Consider the following 19543-nt stretch of genomic DNA (forward strand, 5'->3'; position numbering starts at 1 on the left):
TCACCACTCGGAAAATCAATACGGAACTCGTAAAACGTTTTACGGCTCAATCGTATATCGCCTCACTTGGTCATATATCAAACCCTTTCACCCTCCCACATAATCTCTTCTATATCCGGTATTTTCCTCACCGATGGTGGTTATGACGGTCAGACAGTAAACAACGGCGTTCAAAAAGCTCCAACTTCTTTGCCCGCTGTACGTGTGAACCCCCGCCTCGTGGGCCGTGTGCAATTGTTCCTCGAACTCCATCAACTTCCGCCGGGCCATGCTCTTCCAGTCGTCCTCCCTCAAATTGTGACTGTAGTTCCACAAAGTGTCCAAGAAATCACGTTTCACCCGTTTCACGCCGCATTTGTAGAAGGCCTCGAATGCCCCCTCGGTGAACCGGAACACGAACGCGCCCAAACCGCAATAGATCATCACCAACATCAACTCTGACAAGCAACGATTCCTCAATCTCCTCACAATTCGTGTCTCCTTCGGATTTTGCTCCACGAATGCTTTAAACTCGGCAACTACGTCCCTCAACGCTCTCAAAAAGTCCATCAGAGTGACTCTCGTTGGTTGGTCGATAATTAATTTCGTCTGCCTTTTCTTCGACGTCTCTTCGATAACCGAAATCGTCTTCGATCCTCCTTCGTCCCTCTCAGTCTCCGATTCTTTCTCTTCTATTTTCTTAGCGAAGAAAGGAAGCCAAGGGAACCAGGATTTCTTCCTCTTCTCCTCGGATTCTTTCAATTTTTCGATCGACTTCTCGATGGCAATTTCCTCGCTCTCTGTGAGCGGTGTGCTGAACTTCCTTCTTCTCAGTATCGTTTCTTGAGCATCCTCGAACACGTCCGGTGTGTCAGGATCAAGGATACCCTGTTCCCTTCTTAGATACTCTTCTTGAGCCTTGGCGAAGTCTTGTATCAGGCTGTCGTTGCTCAAAGGGATTATCTGTTTCTTCGCGTCCGAGCTGGATCTCTTCACGATCACTTCCCCGCCCTGGCGGGGGAACGACTCGCTTTTCTTCATTTTACGATCCTCGTCCGTGTCGTCCGTTTGACTGTACAATCTGGATCGCCTCCTCTCCGGTTTCACTTGAACCGAGTCTTCCTCGAGCTTTTGCCTACTCGATTTCTTTTCCCTCGGAGGCTTCTCGATCACGTGTCTCGTTGCGACGTCGAGATCGCCGCCGCTGATCTTCTTCGACGCTGTCCTCTTCGTCTTAATAACCTTTCCCACTTCCGGCGACTTCGTTCTCCTAGGATGCCTCTCTACTTCCTCCATATCGCTGGAATCGCTCGACTGACCGTGCCTCTCCAATCGTTCCCTCGATTTCTTCTTCAACCGTCTCTCCATTTTCCTAGGTTCGACCGGTCGATCGACATCTCCGTCGATTTCTTTCGATTTGGGTATAGCATCTTTGTATTTCTCCTTTTCGATAATTCCCGTTTCCTCTTTCGACGCATCATCCTTATATCCTTCCTGCATCGCGATAACCTCGACGACCGTCGACTCTTCTTTCACTGGACTTTCGTTATCGACTTTACTGATCACCTCCTTCTTTATCGACCGAGCACTCGCCTCGTCCACACCGTCACTTTCACGTGTTTGCGACTCTTTCGAAGGAGAATTCTCACCCATTTTCGGTAACGTATCACGTTCCACTACTTTCGACGGACTCCTCTTCTTTTTCTCCTCTATCCTCGGTTCCAGCTCGTCCCTAACCTTTGCGTCCCCGTCCAATTCCATCCGCTCGGCATCCTCCGCCATCTGTATCATTCTGGCGCGTCTCGCCTCCTCCTCGTCGTCGGACGTCTCGACCAGCTGTTGGTTCCTTGACGACGGATCAGGTGTCTTTTCCCGCCTTCTCGCTGCCGCCTTGCGCCGCCTGTGCACCGTGTAACTGTCCTCCATGGCGGGATGGACGATCGTGAAGGATCGTTAATCGCGATGTCGGACACGGACACTGTGACCGAAACGACGCGAAAACTGCACACGATTGCGTCTTGTCGTCTGCCCCCCCGGTGCAGAGACAGAGGACGGACCGAGACAGAAATAAAACAGAGGCTGCTCCCACCACACAGCAGTCTGTTACCAGCGGAACCGGATAGTTTTGCCGCAGCGGGTATCGAGCGAAGCTGGCACGCGAATCGCGCGCAACCGAGAGAGGCCAACCGCGATGCCGGCCCTGCAGCAACTGCAACCCGTTCAACGGCCCGCGGTATTCGGCAACCCGACCTGCAATCGGTTATTACCACCACCCTTCCGAATTTTCGAGCGCTATGCGGCTCTGCTGTTCTCAAGGCTGTTTTGACGCATCACTTTTCGCGATCCGTTATTATTTCGTGGAATTAGTCGAGAAGGAGTTGTTTAGGGAACTGGTTTAAAGGAATTTTATTTTTTATTATTTTTAATTATAATTAGTCAACGGATAAGTTGTTTGCATTGTATGTTAATTGTAAATGAATTTTCATTCTTTCTTCTCGTTTTCAAAGATTGGTTACATTTCATTGAGAATTCTGAGAATTTTGTTATTTTATGGAATGAATAAATGAATTTTTATTTTTCAATACTGCTCTGGAAGATTGATGCATCACATTTCGTGATCCAATATTGGGAAGTTGTGTTTGGTTTAAAAGAATTTTAGTTAATAATATTATTTTAGATAATTATTAAGAAATTATAAGTTAATGTGCGTTTTTTTATATTTTATATAAATTAAATTATTTTTATGATATATATATATAGGTATACATATAAAAGAAGTTTTATATAACAAATTTTATTAATAGATAAAATCGTAGAATTTATTTTTAAATGACGATTTTGTGACTATGAAATATGATTTGTTACATGTAAATAATTTGTTTTAAAAACATGCTTCGCTCGTGAACGTTATGCGATTTTTTCTTTTTTGAATTTAGAACAGTTGTCCTCATTCTGAGTCACGAAATGATTGATGTCTGAACTTGAAACTGCTCTCTTGAACTGCTTAAATTTTATTTATTTAATCATTTCTTGAATGAAGAAAAATGATCCATTCAAGTAAATTTTTAGTTACTTAAAAAAATAATGAAAATATACACTAAAATAAAAAATATGTACGTAAATGTGATAATTAAATATCACAAATGAATAACATTGCTTTTTTACATACAAGAATATAATTTATAATTTAATATAATTTTACTATAGAATGAGATATATTTTTATGTAAGTGTAGAAGTATATACATGTATAAAAATAATGGTAGTACTTTTTCGAAATAGAAGAATCCTCAAATTTTTGATTATCAATTTTACTATTTTTCTTACACAATTTCTCATATCGCAAATGAATATTTTATTCGATTTATTTAAATAAAAAATTATTTAGTATTCTTGAATAACTTAACTTTGATTTAGTTTTATTTTTTTTATTCGAATAAAATTTCATTCCATATCTGTGTAGAATATTATAATAGTTATAAAAGCTTTGCAAAATTAGTTTATACAGGATTTCGTGGAAAATAAGATTTGAAGATGTTGTTATTACAAAATATAGAATATAGAATTGTAAAACTAATAAAATTGTAAAGAAAAATATTTAAATATTTAAAATTAAGTAATTTAATTTAATTCTAAATTAATCTGATCACTAAATTGAAATGTTTTCAAAAATTTTTTTTTAATGAGAAATTTAAGATTTGCAGATGCAATATACAATTTAATATACAATAAGTTAAACTTATTATTTAATATGTTGATTGTTACATGAATTACCAGTAATCAGAAATTATCTAAAAATTAAATCAATTAAACATAATATATTTATGTAGAAGGACTTGATCTTTCTTCTTTTCACCCATTAATAGCAAGAAATGTTTAATATTTATTCCAGAGGAAGCAATTTGCACAAAGATAAAATAGGAAATCGTTTATATAAAATGATTGTTCAAAGTTTTCTTCAAAGTTTCACGATTCTCATAGCTCTTGAAACTTATTCGCTTACTTGAGATGTTATCAATATTAGCTTCTTAACGTTTACTATATTTTTTAATCACATAAATCCAACTAAAATTACAAAGTATTATCCTAATAATTTTTATAAATCAGATCATAAAAGTTTTTAAATGATAGTTTAAGACAAATTTATTCTGAATTCTTCTGAATAAAATTTTCATGAATTTTACAGCATGATGTTTTAATTTTTTCAAAAAGTATTCCAATTACTTTAATCATATGACAAATGTAGAATTTTATTGAACATATAGAATATTTTTGAAAGAATATTGTTTCAATTAAGAAAATGAGATATTAAGAAAATGAGTAATAAATTTGATACAGAGAAATATCAGATAAGATTTGATCATTTTGTTATATAATTTAATTGTAATCTAATCTACATATTCTAAAATTTTTAATTTATAGAATTATAGAAAAGTATATAATATTGGAACAATTTTTGTTAACAAGTTTTTAATAAATAATCAATTTAATTTTAATCAATTATATATTAATGACTTTTAATTTATTTACAGGTTCTAATGAAATAGTATATAATAGAGTCTCATTCAAAAATCAGAAATGAAATAATTTGAGAATATGATAATTCAAAATAAAAAGATATTTTTATACAATATTCCTAATAATCATGTAATTTTTTAAATAATTAAATATTAATTATATATTTTTATTATAAATATAGTTAAAATTAAGATTTTTTAAAATATAAAATTAATTCAGTTTGATTTTTAAATGATGCATATTTTATAGATTATAGATATCTTTATATATTTTCTATATATTTAAATTATTTTAATAAATATAATATTCATTGTTTCAATTAACATCTGAAATTTAATAAAATTTTTATTTTCAAATATTTGAATTTTTATCTCAATTTAAAAGCGTTATTTTTCTATTCAAGACATATTGTATTTTGAAATTAATCTCTGCAGAAATAAATTCATATTATTACAACATTTTTATCCGTTAATTAACGAGAGATACAAAATATGATATATTTCAATGAAATGCTACTTTTCAATCTCTACTTCTTTCTATCTCTATTTATTCTTTATATCTGCTTTTCATCTCTATCTTAGAATCAAATATATAATATATCAATCTTGATAATTTGTCATTCGTTTATTTTCGTATTCTTTCATCTTCTATTCACTTTCCTCATCATTCATCTATTTAAAAAAGTTTTATTTTAGAATGAAAGAAGAAAAATCTATTTTCCTAAAATTTTAACAATAAGATATAAATTTTTTAACTTTTCGTTTAAACAATATTCTTCTGTTAACGAACAAAGTTTCTTCAATTTTTCTCTAGTTACTTTGCTTTGATGTTAATTTTTCTGTATTTAAAAGAAATTCCATTATTCTCCATCTTCCTTTTTTTATAATATTCATACTTATATTTATAATATAATCTTCTTTTATTTGTACTCTTTCAATTATACTTCATATTTATCGTTTTCTGGTGAGAGAAAGAACTTTCTTTGTTTCATTTATCGTTGAGTGTTAATAGAAGGGATGTATTTTATGCTTCTATATTAAAATTCTTTGAGAAGGAATGAATAAATAATGTGGCAAATGAAATATAAAGTTCCTTCTTATTAAGATACAATAACAAATAACAAACGAAAAATTTTATATTTCCACAACAACATTTAAACTGTTAAAATCTAAATTTGATTAACAAATTTGTTGAAGTACTACAGATTATAATTAATATTTAGAAATTATCATTATTTTTATCGATTTTATAAATTTTTGATTCAATCATTTTCAGAAATTTAAGTTTTGTTTTTTACAAGTAATATTTTAATAAAATATATAGATAAAATACATTGTAAACATTACTTTATGATATAAAATTGAATAATATAAAAGAAAAATATCATAATTGATGATATAATAAAAATAAGAATTAAAAACTTAAAAGAATATTTATTTAAGAATATAAAAAATCAAAAATACGCATTCTTAATTTGAAAGATTAGAGAAAAATTTCACTATTTAAAAATAATCGTATAATTTTAATAATTTTGTTATATCTTTTATAATTTAAGATAAATAGAATTATAAGCAAATACATTGGACATATTAATAATTAAATATAATTGGATTACTATTAATTAAATAAATTCATATCACAACAATTTTCAACAATTATTTGAAAAGGTAAGAATTATTTGAAAAGATATTCATATTTAAAAGAAAAATAGTTTTCCTAAGTTAAAATTATTGTAACTTAAAATGACAGTACAATTCCATTTATTAGTTATGAATTTTATATCATTATATTTCCCAGTTCTTCATGTGTTTCGAAAGTTTCGAGTCATAAAAATAGCAGAAGATTTCGAGAACTTGAGAATCTTAAAATCTTTGAGATTTCAAAACATTTTGAATTCTAAACTTTAGATAAAATTTTTCTGAAAAAAAAGAGAAATTTTTTTAAAAAATTCAGGCAGAAAAAGGACTTTGATTTTTTTTTAATATCATTGATATCAAAAGAAAAAAAAGAAAGAAGAAAAAGGAAGAGAAGAAAATGCTTTTCTTCTGAAAAAATTAACGCGACAGATGTGTTTAATCCGTTTAATTAGTTCTAATTCTCCTATGTAAATCGTCCCATCTTAAAACCAACGAACGTGTCATTTAAGTCCAACTTGAGATCGATTTAATGCTTCGTTAAATGCCCTTTATCGATCCAATTTTTCTCGTGCATTTTAACGTGAAAACCTCTCAGCTTCATTTCATTTTATCCCTGTTTTAATAGCACTTCCATCTTTTTAATTCTACGTTTCTTTTTTATAACACGGACTCGATTCAAATACATTCTGCATTTTTACAAACAAAGAGAAAAATGGTTAGAATGGAGGTCGAAAGTTAAAAGAGAGGAAAATGGAATTTTAGAGAAAGTACGCACAATATTTATAGCGAAAAGTATGTATATATAATGCATTGGTATTAAAACGATATATGAAAATGTAGTTTTATATTAATTAATTTATAGCGCTTTAAATTTTGCAAAATCTTTTGAAATTCTCTTCGTCAAATTAGTGTCAAATTAGCTTCAAACTTTTTTATCGTTCAGTATTTTACCTTACAAAAATGTATGGGTTTTTAAAAAATATTTTTACAAAAAGACGAGAAAAAAAAAAAAAAAAGATCCATCGAAATTTCAATTTTTATTTATATTGAACGATGCGTCTCCGTGATTCAGAAACATCGTGCAATTTTGTCTCCCGTTTGTGACAAACAAAAGTGAAAACAATATAAATCTCCGGTGAAAGTAAATATTTTCAGGGACAATTAAGATATTTTCGTTTCAGTGAACATTGCCCGGCAATGGGAAAATACGAGGGCGCAATTTCTAATTCAAAGAGTACCAATTCACCGACATTGCAATTTCCTTTTGTTCCTATGTATATCTAGGCGAATGCGACTCGAGGCCAGAACTTTTCATCGTCTGTCACCGTGAATGTACGTCAAAAATTTTAGCTATTGAGCTGCGAGTGAATAAGGTTTGAATTTTTAACGAGAGAAAATTGAGATATTTGTAAGATCTTTTGCAATTGAAGAAAATGACAGTTCTCTTTTTTATCTTATTATTCAATACAAAATATTATTAATCTCAATCACCGTAAGTTCCAAATCTTTAAATCAACCTAACCTAACTTTTTTAAGTTTCAAATTTTGAAATTATTATTTAAAAATTCTAAAACTGATATGTATGTCTTCTTTCTATTATATTGAAATCAAAATTAGGGATATTAAACTAATCTACTTATATAAATTATTTATCATTTTAACACATATTGATTAAGTGCATAATATTGTTGATTGTTTTATTTGTTTCTGTTTCTGAATGCCAACATATTTTTCAATGGATATTTTATTCTTTTCGTGCATTATATATTATATATTTTTGTATATTTAAATTTTTTATAAGATACTTAAATTAAAAGTATAAAAGATATAACTAAATTTAAATAAAGAATACCAAGAATATTACTAAGAGAAAATTTGATGAGGTCTTTCATCCCAAATGAAACAATTTGATAACACATGTAATATTGGTATAAAAGCTTAAGTAAGTTCTGAAATACGCAAAAATAAAGATGATACAGGCCAACAGATTTTTGGAAAGCTACCAGATCGAACATAACTAAGCATTCACGTATTTATATATCTAAAATAAAATGTGTAATGTAGTTTCTTTGTTCTGACAAAATTAAATTGATAGTGAATGATTAACCGAATTCGATTTCAATAATCGATTCATTATTTAAGAAATCTGATGAAAAAATACTAATCGATAATGCGTGATTTAAAATTGTAACAATTCATCATTTCATTCATCAAAATTTCGTATTTATTTTATAATTTTAATAAATTTTGTAGCAGTATTTTAAAAAAATATCTGTTATTCTGAATAATTCCACGATGATACATGACAAAATAAATAAAAGTTGCGCATTTTTAATTCATGATTTATGATCTGTTTTAAAATTTTCAATTATTTATATGTAAATTTCGATCGTTATCAAATTTTTTAATTATTAATATAATTTTTGTTGTCATTTCCTTGATCAAAATATCTTTTAATAAGTGTTTTCGTCGATTTTTAATTATCAATAATTATTTTTTGAAGAAATGAAATTTTTGAAATATTGTATATTTTTAAAAAATATGTAGTTAGACTTATTTATTATAATTAATATTGTAAATTTTAAACAAATATTGATTGAACATAAATTTAGGATAATATATATGTATATTCATAATATACATCGGAATCGTCATCGGAAGTCAAATTATTTAAACACTTAACTATGATTCGATAATATTCATATCATTAATTTCACTACATTTCCCAATTAAATAAATATTATTATTATAATCATTAAATTTGTATTGATCCCATATAATCTTCGTACAATACAAAATAAAAATACAATTTAATGTCATTTCACTTATGTTATGTAGAAATATGAATGCAATTATGATAATGTGTAATAAATATAAATATAAATAAAAAGTATAATATCATGAAATATAATTATTTAGATTATTTAAATCAAGATTTTTTAGTATTCTTAAATATTTATGTATTCTGAACTATATATTAATATTTGAATTATTATATTTTATTTATTATGTATTAATTATAATGAAAAATTAAATAGATTAAATGCAGCTTTAATAAACAGATAATTACTATTAAGAAATCTTTAATATGATAATACAAAATTAAACCTACTATATAATGTTTAAACCTAGAATTATCATCTATTTTTTTTAATAAAATTTGTTAGATAGATTTGTTATAAAAATTAATATTAAACAATTTTTTTAGCATTTATTTAAAAAATATTTGAATTTGAATGAAAAATTTGTCTTAATAATAACAAGTGATATTCGCAAATAAAATTAATTAAATAATCAATAATTAAAAAGCAACCAATTTATTAAAATTATTTTAATAAATTAAAAATGCATAAGTAATATTTATTATTATTTTTTATATTGAAATTATGAATTAAAAATATTTTTAGAATAATACATATTAAAATGTAATAAAATATAAATGAAATAAAATCAGATTTTTATCATATTAGTATATACTTTAATTTATATTTTATGTTAAAATATGAATTTCATTATAAAACTTTTTTTTTGTAATCTAAAGAATAAATTAATTCATTTTATGTTTTTATGTTTCCAAAGAAAGAATTTCGCATTATCTATGTAATATGAAAAATTTTTGAAAAAATAGTTTTATCTTTTTATTATAATAAAAATAAAAGAAAAATATTTTATACACAAAAGAATTTAATCATTAAATGAAACTTTTACAACTTCTGACATATTTATAAAGATGACAACTCTTAGAGAGATATGCATAAAAATGGAATGACTAGAATACCACTCAGTTACATATAATGATTTATCTTGACACATGCGTAATACATTCAAACGAAATTGCATCTGAAGATACATTATAACATATAATATTCTGTAGAAGATAATTTCTAGTAGAAGATAAATTTAAATATTAAAATGTATTATCATTGAAAACCTATTTCATTTTATTTATATATTTATAGAAAAAAATGTAAAATAAACAAATTTTAAACAGTTAAGAACATATTTTTTTAAAATTAAATGAAAAATCTTTCTTTTATTTAATAATTATAACTCAAAAAAATTAAAATTATAATGTTTATAATTATTCAATAAAAATAACAATAAATTTTTCTTTTAAATTTCACTAAACTTAACTACATTAACACATTTATTCAAATATAGATATATCCAGAAGGAAGAATCCCAAAGAAATATTGATGAAATTTAATGAAATAAAACTACCTTTCTTCTTTCAAGTATTGGAATCAATCTAAAATTTAAAACTGGAAAAACATATTATATATTTCATCAAACTCATCTATCTACAATTATCTAATAATTAATCATCTAACAATAAAGCACAATTTATTCACATATTTAATCAAATATACAAAAGTGGAATATTAAAAAAATTGAAATAAAGATTATTTAAAAATATATATTCAAACTAAAATAATTTTTCCTTAAATTAAATACAGAAATCAAAATCCACAATAACATTTATATTATTTTTACAATATTACAAAAGCAATATTAATTCTTTATTTTTTGTCTAATTTTACAAAGTAAAAGATTCCAGAAAGCAATGAATCATAAAAAAATTAATAAAACTAAATTTTTATTAAGGGAATATTTTTTATTAAGGCGTTGAAAAAAAAATTTTCTTTTAAAATTGAAGATTCTTTTACTGGTTACTGTATTCATCGGTTGATATTATTTTTTTCCAAGCATTCATTTTTTTTCTCTGACGCCACTCTCAGATATATTTATTATTTCCATTCTACGTGAAACGCGACATTCGAAGATTGCGAGCGCGTTATAAATGTTCGAACATGTTCGAAATAGAATCGAAATGTGGAAACAACATTGAACGTTTCACAGATAGCTAGACAATTCAGTACAATAATAAACGGCACGTTTCATCGTGTGATTTTTTCCCATAATGATTTCTCGCATACTTATATTTTTGTCCCATGCTTTTTCTTCGATTTGATCCATTTTAATTTTAACAAAGTGAAAATTAAAAAATTTTTAAATTAAAAAATCAAAGAAACAATTCAGTTCAATTTTTAATGTAAAAAAAATTGTAAGCAAAGTTTCACAAACAAAACATGAGAATATTGTTTTTGGAATAATTAAATTAAAATATTAATATTATTTACGAACGAATAATATCAAAGTTACGGATAAATAAAAATTAATTAAGTTAAATTAAATTCTAATATATACGGTGTTCAATTATTACCAATCAAATTTTTACAAAAAAAAAGAAAAGAAAAGAAAAGAAAAGAAAATACATATTCTTCTTTAATCCTAATATTTAATTTATAATTTATAATTTTAAAAGGGTTAATTATTATTATTTATTGAAAAATTTGTCTATTTTCAGCAAAAGAAAAAAAAATATTTTATTTCTTAAAGATATATGACTATTTTTAATTAAAATTATAATATTTTATAATAAAATAAAATTAATCTTCTATTATAATTAAAAATTTCTTATTCTATATTTTATTTAATATTTTATTTTTATTTAATCTCAAATAAATATTATTATTATTCAATCTATTATTTAATCTTAATATAAATATTTGTTAATTTTTATATTATTAATACATTTTACATTATTTATATTTACGTTATAATTTTGTATTATTAACATTAATATTATTTTTATATTATTATATTTATGATTCAACTTTTTATCAAGAAATATGTATGATCTACAAATAATTGAAAAAAGCAATAATATTTAATATTTTCATTAATATCATATTTTTTTTATAAATAAATTTATTCAAATATATCATAATTCTAATATCAAAAATTCTATTATTTGAATAATAGTATTTTTCTATTAATTCAAATACTGAAAATCCTATTGTAATATCATTTTTTCATTTCGAATCAAAAAAATAAATATGTAAATATTTCTCTTTTCGTATTTCATTTCATTTTGTATTCAATTCTTGTTTATTTTATTAATTGGAGTGTATTTTATTTTTTATGTTTTCTTCACTTTATTGCTCGTTTTAGATCTTTTTATTCTAGAATGTAAGTCAAAAAAATCCATTGTTATATTTTGAAAAGCAATAATCAAACAAAGCAGGTTTTAACACCACTTACAATTAGATTGACGTTTTATTGGTTTACAAAAGTTTTCGATTATGTAATGAACAAAGAGATAAAAGTGCAATGAAATTCTATATAAATATTTGAAGAAAATTTTCTTCTCAAACATCTGCAATTAGGAGTGAAAAATATCACCGTAAAATTCTTTATTGCTTGAATAAATTTCTAATGAAAATTAACTCTTTCTTTCAATAAAAAGAAACTTGTAGGTAAAAAGAAATAAAATTTTTAAATTTTTCTAGAAAGCTTTTTATAAGAATTCTAAAAGCTAATTAAAAAATGACTTAAATTCAAAGAAGCGTATTTATAAATTTTAGGTTAGTCATATTTCTAAAATTAACTTGTATCACAGAAGAAAGAAAGAAAAACAGAGAAGAGAGTTTGTAAGTTTTTTAAGAAAATATTTAAAAGAATAATTATTTATCATATTAAACATTTGTTAAATATTATTTTTTAAAATTTGGAAAAATATGTATATTATAGTAATCAAAATTAATCAAACTTTTCATATAAACAAAAAAAAATCAATAAAATAAATAATTAAATTTTTTATATAAAATTCTTATCAAACTACAAGAAATTTATTATTAAGTATATCACATAAAATTGAAAAAATTCAAATGAATCATACCATCAAAATTAATTTTGCAAAAAATTTAATAGAAAAACTCATTTCAAAAAATTTTAAACAAGACTTTTATATTAAATGCTATAAAAATTCAATATTTCAAAAATTTTAATATATTATGTCATCAAAATTAATTATTTCATACAAAAAAAATAGCAATTAGAATTTCTAAAATTTTATAAAAGTTTATAAAAATTTCTAAATTAGGTATTATTAAAATCCAAAGAAACAGCTCTTAATTTAAATTAATTATATCGTTAAAATTAACATTCTCTTTTATAACAAAGAAAAGGGAACAGAATTTTTATTAAGTTTTCTAACAAGATCCTTATAAAACGAATACATTTAAAGATTCATATAACTTTCTCAATAAGATTCTTACAAAAATTATATAAATGTATAAATTATTATTTAAAAAAAAAGATTTTAAAAATTTAAGCTAATTATCAAAATTATCAAAATTATTTTTCGATTCTCTTACAACAATAATGAAAATAGTCTTTAAATTTCAATCTAACAATCTCCTCACAAAATCCACCTGTAATTCATGTTTCTAAGAATTGATCTAAATTTCGAAACTAGCTAAGAATAAATTTAATTCTTTACGAGTCGAAAAGATAACTATTGGCTAACTATCAACGTGAGTTTGAAAAATTTCAAGAATACAAATGTATCAAAATTTTAATAAACTAATTAATATTTCTCAGTAAAAAAAATAAAAAAAAGAACAAGATTTTAAAACATTTCAAATTCGAGATTCGAGAATCCAAAATTCAGATTTCCAATCCATTTCTAATTAAAATTATATAAAATCCAAAAAATTTTGAAAACTCAACATGCACGATTACATCTTCAAAATTAATATTCTCTTCTATAACGAAGAAAAAAAAAACAATTTTTCCACTAAAACCACAATTTCTACTTTAACTTGACATTAATAAAGATCGAATATCGATTTTACGATCTCTCTCTATCAATCTATTTCTTTCCTTCTCCAAAAAGATAGTTGAAAAAAACGTGAGGATTTCGAAATTTATCCACGAACTCTTTTCTCCTTACGCAACTCTCTCAACTCGTGTGTCTTCATCTCGAAATAGTACGCGTGGGCATATTTCGTCGGCTAAAAAGACCGTTTCACTCTTATGGGCGATCGTGGATGACTCTCCCTCGGTTGTTATAACGTATACACGAATTTTCCAACCCTGTTTCTATCTTCGTTACGCGTGGAGGAGTGAGACACGCCAGAACAATGTGTGCACGGAAAACAAACATCCCCGACTAATGACCGGAGTCTGTTTAAGGGAATCAGGTCGTGCACGGTTGCATCCATTAAGGATGCGACGGTGTAAAGTGTAAAAAGGCATATGAAAAGTCGCGTGTATAATTTGGAGAGAGAAAGAAATGTAAAAATGTAATAAATAATTCTTGGAACATTTGATCAACAATTTGCAATCATCGTATTCAATGTATTTTTTTACATTGAATTAATTGTTTTAATCGTTTAATTTTTATCGTTTAATAAGTATTTAAGAGTTTATAGATATTTTAATAATATCTTTAGTGTAATAGTTCATAAAAGATCAATCTCCTCTTCATTTTTCGTTCGTTATTACTTACTCTGTGATAAGCAAATATTATGTTTGGCATATATATCTCGTTTATATTACGTATATGCAAGATTAAATTAAGTATTTCAATTTTAATTTTAAAAATGGTTTTATTTGCTTCTAACTGAGAAGAATCACGTATTAAAATTTATATAATAGAAATGGAAATATATTTTATAAATTAGATTTAACAATTAAAGTTAAAAATAAAAATAAATATCAACTATGATATATAGTTATTATAAAATTAAATTTAGATATATCAGTGAAAATTTAGATTATCAATGAAAATTAATTAAATGTAAAATAAAAATATTTGAATGAAAACTAATGTTAATTTTATCAAAAGCATTTGTGCATTTTTAAAAATTAACTTAGATTGATAGTTTTAATATTAATCAATATCAATTTATCAATTTTTATTCCATATAATAGTTATAATAATGATTAACAATTAATAAAAAATAGTAGTTTATTATAATACAAATATCACTAACTTTTGTAAAAATATAAGATTTATATATTATTTATATAGAGAAAATGAAAAATATTTCTCTTTGGAAATATAATTGAAAAAAATTATAAGTAAAATGTTATGTTAACACGATGTTGATTTATAAAAAAATTAATTTTACAATAGTGTACAGTTACGTTTATTTTTAAAAGTTTCCACGTATCAAATATTAACAAGATGTCAAGGTTTCATACGTTAGAATAATATTGTTGCTTTCATGAGTAATTTTCGTCAACACGAAAAACAGGAAATATAATTTTTTTTCTCATTGACGTATGCAAAAATATAATCTGAAAAAATTACATATCATAACGTAATATATTTTAGTTAGTAATAGATGGAAGAATCAATGAATGGATGGAAGGAAAAATATTTGAGAAATGAAGCAGAAAATAGGAAATCACTTAAAGAAAACGGATTGAAGTGCGGAGACAGAGTAATCAATTATCTTTTTATTATCGTTCGTTACTTTATATCTTTCAATTTTTTATTTCAATTGAAAAAAGGAAGAAAAGATGAAAAGAAAAATTTGTTAACATTATATATATATATATATATATATATATATATATATATATATATATATTTAAAAATTTTCAAAAAATAAAGAAATTGTATTAAAAGTATTAATCTCAAAATTTGTATTGGTTAAACATTTTTTTTATTATTCTTAATTATCTTTAAGTACTAAAAATACTTAAAAAATATAATATTTTTTATATAATACTTATTTTTTTACATAATTGATATTAAAAAATCTCTAACACTACTTTTCATTTAATAATAATCATTTAATAAATAAAGAAATGATTATTTAAAAAATAAATAAAGAAATATAAATATGATTTAAATATTAATTAATCAAACTAATTAAATTCCATTTGTATGAAGTTAAATTACAGAGTTATAGTTACATTAATTAAAATCTGTATTGATTAAACGTATATTATTTCTCTTGACAAGTACTAAAAATTCTTAGAAATCTAAATTTTCAAATTAATTATTAGCAATTCTGATATTAATAAAAGTAATTTTTACTTCACAAAGAAAATAATACAAGCTCTAAAAAAAAAATAAAAAAAATATATATAGAAAATAAAGCATCAATATGAAATTTATTGCTAAGAAATAAACGAAACCTCATAAATATATAGCTAGATATATATATATATATAGAATGATAGTACTAAAAGTATTGATTTTAGAACTTCACTAAACACTTTTTATTGCTTTTAGGAGATGCTAAAATGCTTTACAACTCCAGATCCTTCATGTTGACCTTAACAAAAGTAATTCTCATCTCACAAAATAGAAAACTAGAGATAAAAAAAGTATCACAATAATTGTCTTTTTGAAAAAGAACAAATTTATTGCTTTGAACAAAACATAATCATACCAATAGCTTTAAAATTGCAACTACAGTACAATACTTTCAAGTTGTAAAATAACAGGTTAAGAACCGACAGCAGTTAATGCCACCGAAAATATATCTGTCATAATAAACTCATGTCGCTATAAAAACACTGATCCACCGGTGTTGAATGAAAAACTGCATTGTTCGAGTTTCGCAGTTTATTTCTTCAATGATTGTTTTATCCGCGTCGATTTTCACGAGCCAACGAGGCAAAGACCCCTCGAATCTCGATTCTGTAAATATCCCAAAGCTTTTCGCGTTCGTGTGTAAATCAATGTAATAGAATGGAAGGCTATTGTGTGTCTTTTGCAGATATATATATATATCGTTATCGAAATTCGTGAAAGGATAATCGTCACTCTATCGAAAATAGTTTTATATAGGTCATGAATATCAATACATATATGTATATATTTTCCATATGGAAAAAATGGAGAAAATCATGGTTGCTTTCCTATTTTTGATGTACAAGGTTAACATATTACGTAATATATTTATGGAATCTTTTGGAGGATCAATTCTAGAGCCCAAAACAAATATAAAAGTTGATATACAAAAATGTCAGAGGCTTATTTATTAAGTTATAAGCAATTGAAATTTGTGTTAAATGAAGAGAGATGGAAATAGGCAATAGTGCGATGAAGATAGCTTTATATCTGTTTTATTTCATTTCACGTAAGCTTAAACTGTTTGTAATTTAATGAATAATTTTATTTGTTGAAAATTATCTGTTGTGCTTTGGCAGGATGTAAAATTGATTATTATTATAACCATGTTAAATATTGTAATATGATAAGATTAATTTTTTAAAATATAATAAATAATTAACTTGTTTTGACAGGTTATAATTTTATTAACAAATTGGTAATAAGTAATTTTATTCTGTATTATTATTATTCATAAGTATATGAAATATTGCTGTATAATAAAAACAACGTAATAAAATTATTTTTAATGAAAATTGATATCTTTAAAATTAAATATTATGAAATATTTTTATTATTTGAAAAATTTCTTCTACAAAGATTTATCAAACAATAAAATAAAAAGTAAAATATTATAAAATCTAAAACGATGTGTCTTGGAGGCATTTTATGTACAAAACCCAATTTATCATGGATAAACGTGTTTGTATTTTTATTATAATAATGAAATTAACAAATAATTAATTTTTTTATAACAAATAAAAAAGTAAAATATAAATTTTTAAATTGTAAACTAACTTAACCTAATTTATCCAAATAAAATAAATCAAACCTGAATTTTAGGTTAGGTTAGATTATTTTATAATGAAAGAAGAAGCTTCTTATTCGTTTCATAATTAACTTCAGAAATTAATATTCGTTATTTGAAATAACAATTACAATGAATATGTTTCAATATTTTGTACTATTTCTTTATTTTCGATTATAAATATTGAATCATTAACATCTGAACAAAAGAATTTCATATATCAAAACAAATATTTTCTTTTCTTTTCTTAACACATAGATGTTTAAGATATTTGCTTAGAAAATATCTTATTTTTAATGATCAATAATTTTTTTAAAGAATAACGAAGTATCTAAAAGCTTTTAGAGCTTTAGAAATTCAAGAAAACTTTTTCGACGATATATATAATATATATTTATATGAATAACAAGGTTATTCAACAAGGAACAAGGAAGTTACCTCCTCTAAACGTCAGTTTTACTTTTATTATTATTTCAATCATGGCCAATCCTAGTGCATGTATTACAAATGAATGGAAGTACATGTTCAAATACTTATAAACAATAATGTAAATAGGAGCGTTCGAATCATCTTTTCGCTTCCGGTGACTTATACATTTCTAGGTGGTTTCCGTTCCCGATATTCGTAATGAAAAGAACATTCGTGTTTGTAAATCGCTTCTGTGTGGTATTATTTTTGCAATGTGACTGATATTCAGCTTTCTGGATCGATAGGAAAGAAAAGATTCGCGAGAGATAATTTTTCAATTGTACAATTCAATATTATCTTAGCACAATAATGATAATTATTCTATTGATAGTGAAGTAATTATTTCCAAAACATTAATATCAATAATGATAATAGTCATGTACAGTGATATGCATTATTCGAAAGAAAAAATAAAGTAATTATAAAACAAATAAAAATTAAACAATTTTCAAATATTTTTTTTACTCTCTAAGATTCCAGAATTAATTTAAGTATTCATCATTTGACTAAACTTCGAATAATCGACGTTTAGATAAACGATGTTCTACTGTGATCTGTTTCGAGAACATTATATATATTTGTCAAAGTATTTATTGAAATTTAAAATTATTTATTAAAATTTTTTGCGTTAAATGCAATCGATCATCGAATATATTGTATTCATCATGATCAAATGATTCGAAAAAAAAAAGATTCCATTAATACAAGTGAAATTCGATATATTGCGATCGAATACATTTTTTTCAATCATCAGATGAAATAATCAAAATGTTTCTGATATTCGAGCGACTCTTACACCAGAAAATCAATTTCGTATCGGGGTCAAGTGCAACCTTCTAAATAGAAATCAATTGTTCACGCGTTGATCATTTTCATTAACCATAAGAACCAATTAGATAACGCATGACATTAAGTGGAAATAATTTTTTAAAATTATTATTAAATTTTAAGAAATTATATTTCTAACATTTAATTAGAGAATGGAAAAATAACAATAATGGAATATAAAATAAACTTTGAATCAATTTGATGATAAAATTTTTAAAGTTTTCAAAATTATTTAATATTTAATTGGAAAATGGAAAAATAACAATGATGATAAAATTGAAACCAAATTAATAAATTAAATTTTTAACATTTCAAATAAATATAAAGGAAGATTGATTCATTGGAAAACATTGTTGTTTTCTCATCTTCTGAATGAATTGAACTTTTGAAAATATCATTTTCACTTTGATTCAATATTTCTACCAAAATTTCCTTGCGAAATGTAATTTAACATGAAATAAGTAAATAATACAACAATTTGAAAACAAATGGAATAATATTTTCGCAAATTCTTCAAAATATAATCGATTCTTTTGTAAAAGTATTTGAATCGTTCGAATAACAAATTATGTAATAATTTTTCTTGTTTATTGAAAAACCTGTTGAT

At 24.8% G+C, this 19543-nt stretch overlaps 1 protein-coding gene across 5 annotated transcripts in view; it reads right to left on the minus strand.

The window, feature by feature from the left end:
- Nucleotides 1-19543, minus strand: part of LOC411958 (TWiK family of potassium channels protein 18) — a 34486-nt gene that overhangs the window by 5172 nt on the left and 9771 nt on the right. The window contains exon 1 of one of the 5 annotated variants that reach the window (XM_016916720.2): nt 132-2402. The exons of 2 other annotated variants lie outside the window; for them this stretch is intronic. In XM_016916720.2, the coding sequence (XP_016772209.2) occupies nt 132-1905 (1774 nt within the window). In that variant the 5' untranslated portion in view covers nt 1906-2402. Of the gene's footprint in view, nt 1-131; nt 2403-19543 lie in introns of those variants that run through there. 2 more of the 5 variants (XM_395425.6, XM_016916721.2) reach the window with 2 other exon arrangements.

Source organism: Apis mellifera, linkage group LG15 (genome assembly GCF_003254395.2).
Source record: "Apis mellifera strain DH4 linkage group LG15, Amel_HAv3.1, whole genome shotgun sequence".
Classification (NCBI taxonomy): domain Eukaryota; kingdom Metazoa; phylum Arthropoda; class Insecta; order Hymenoptera; family Apidae; genus Apis; species Apis mellifera.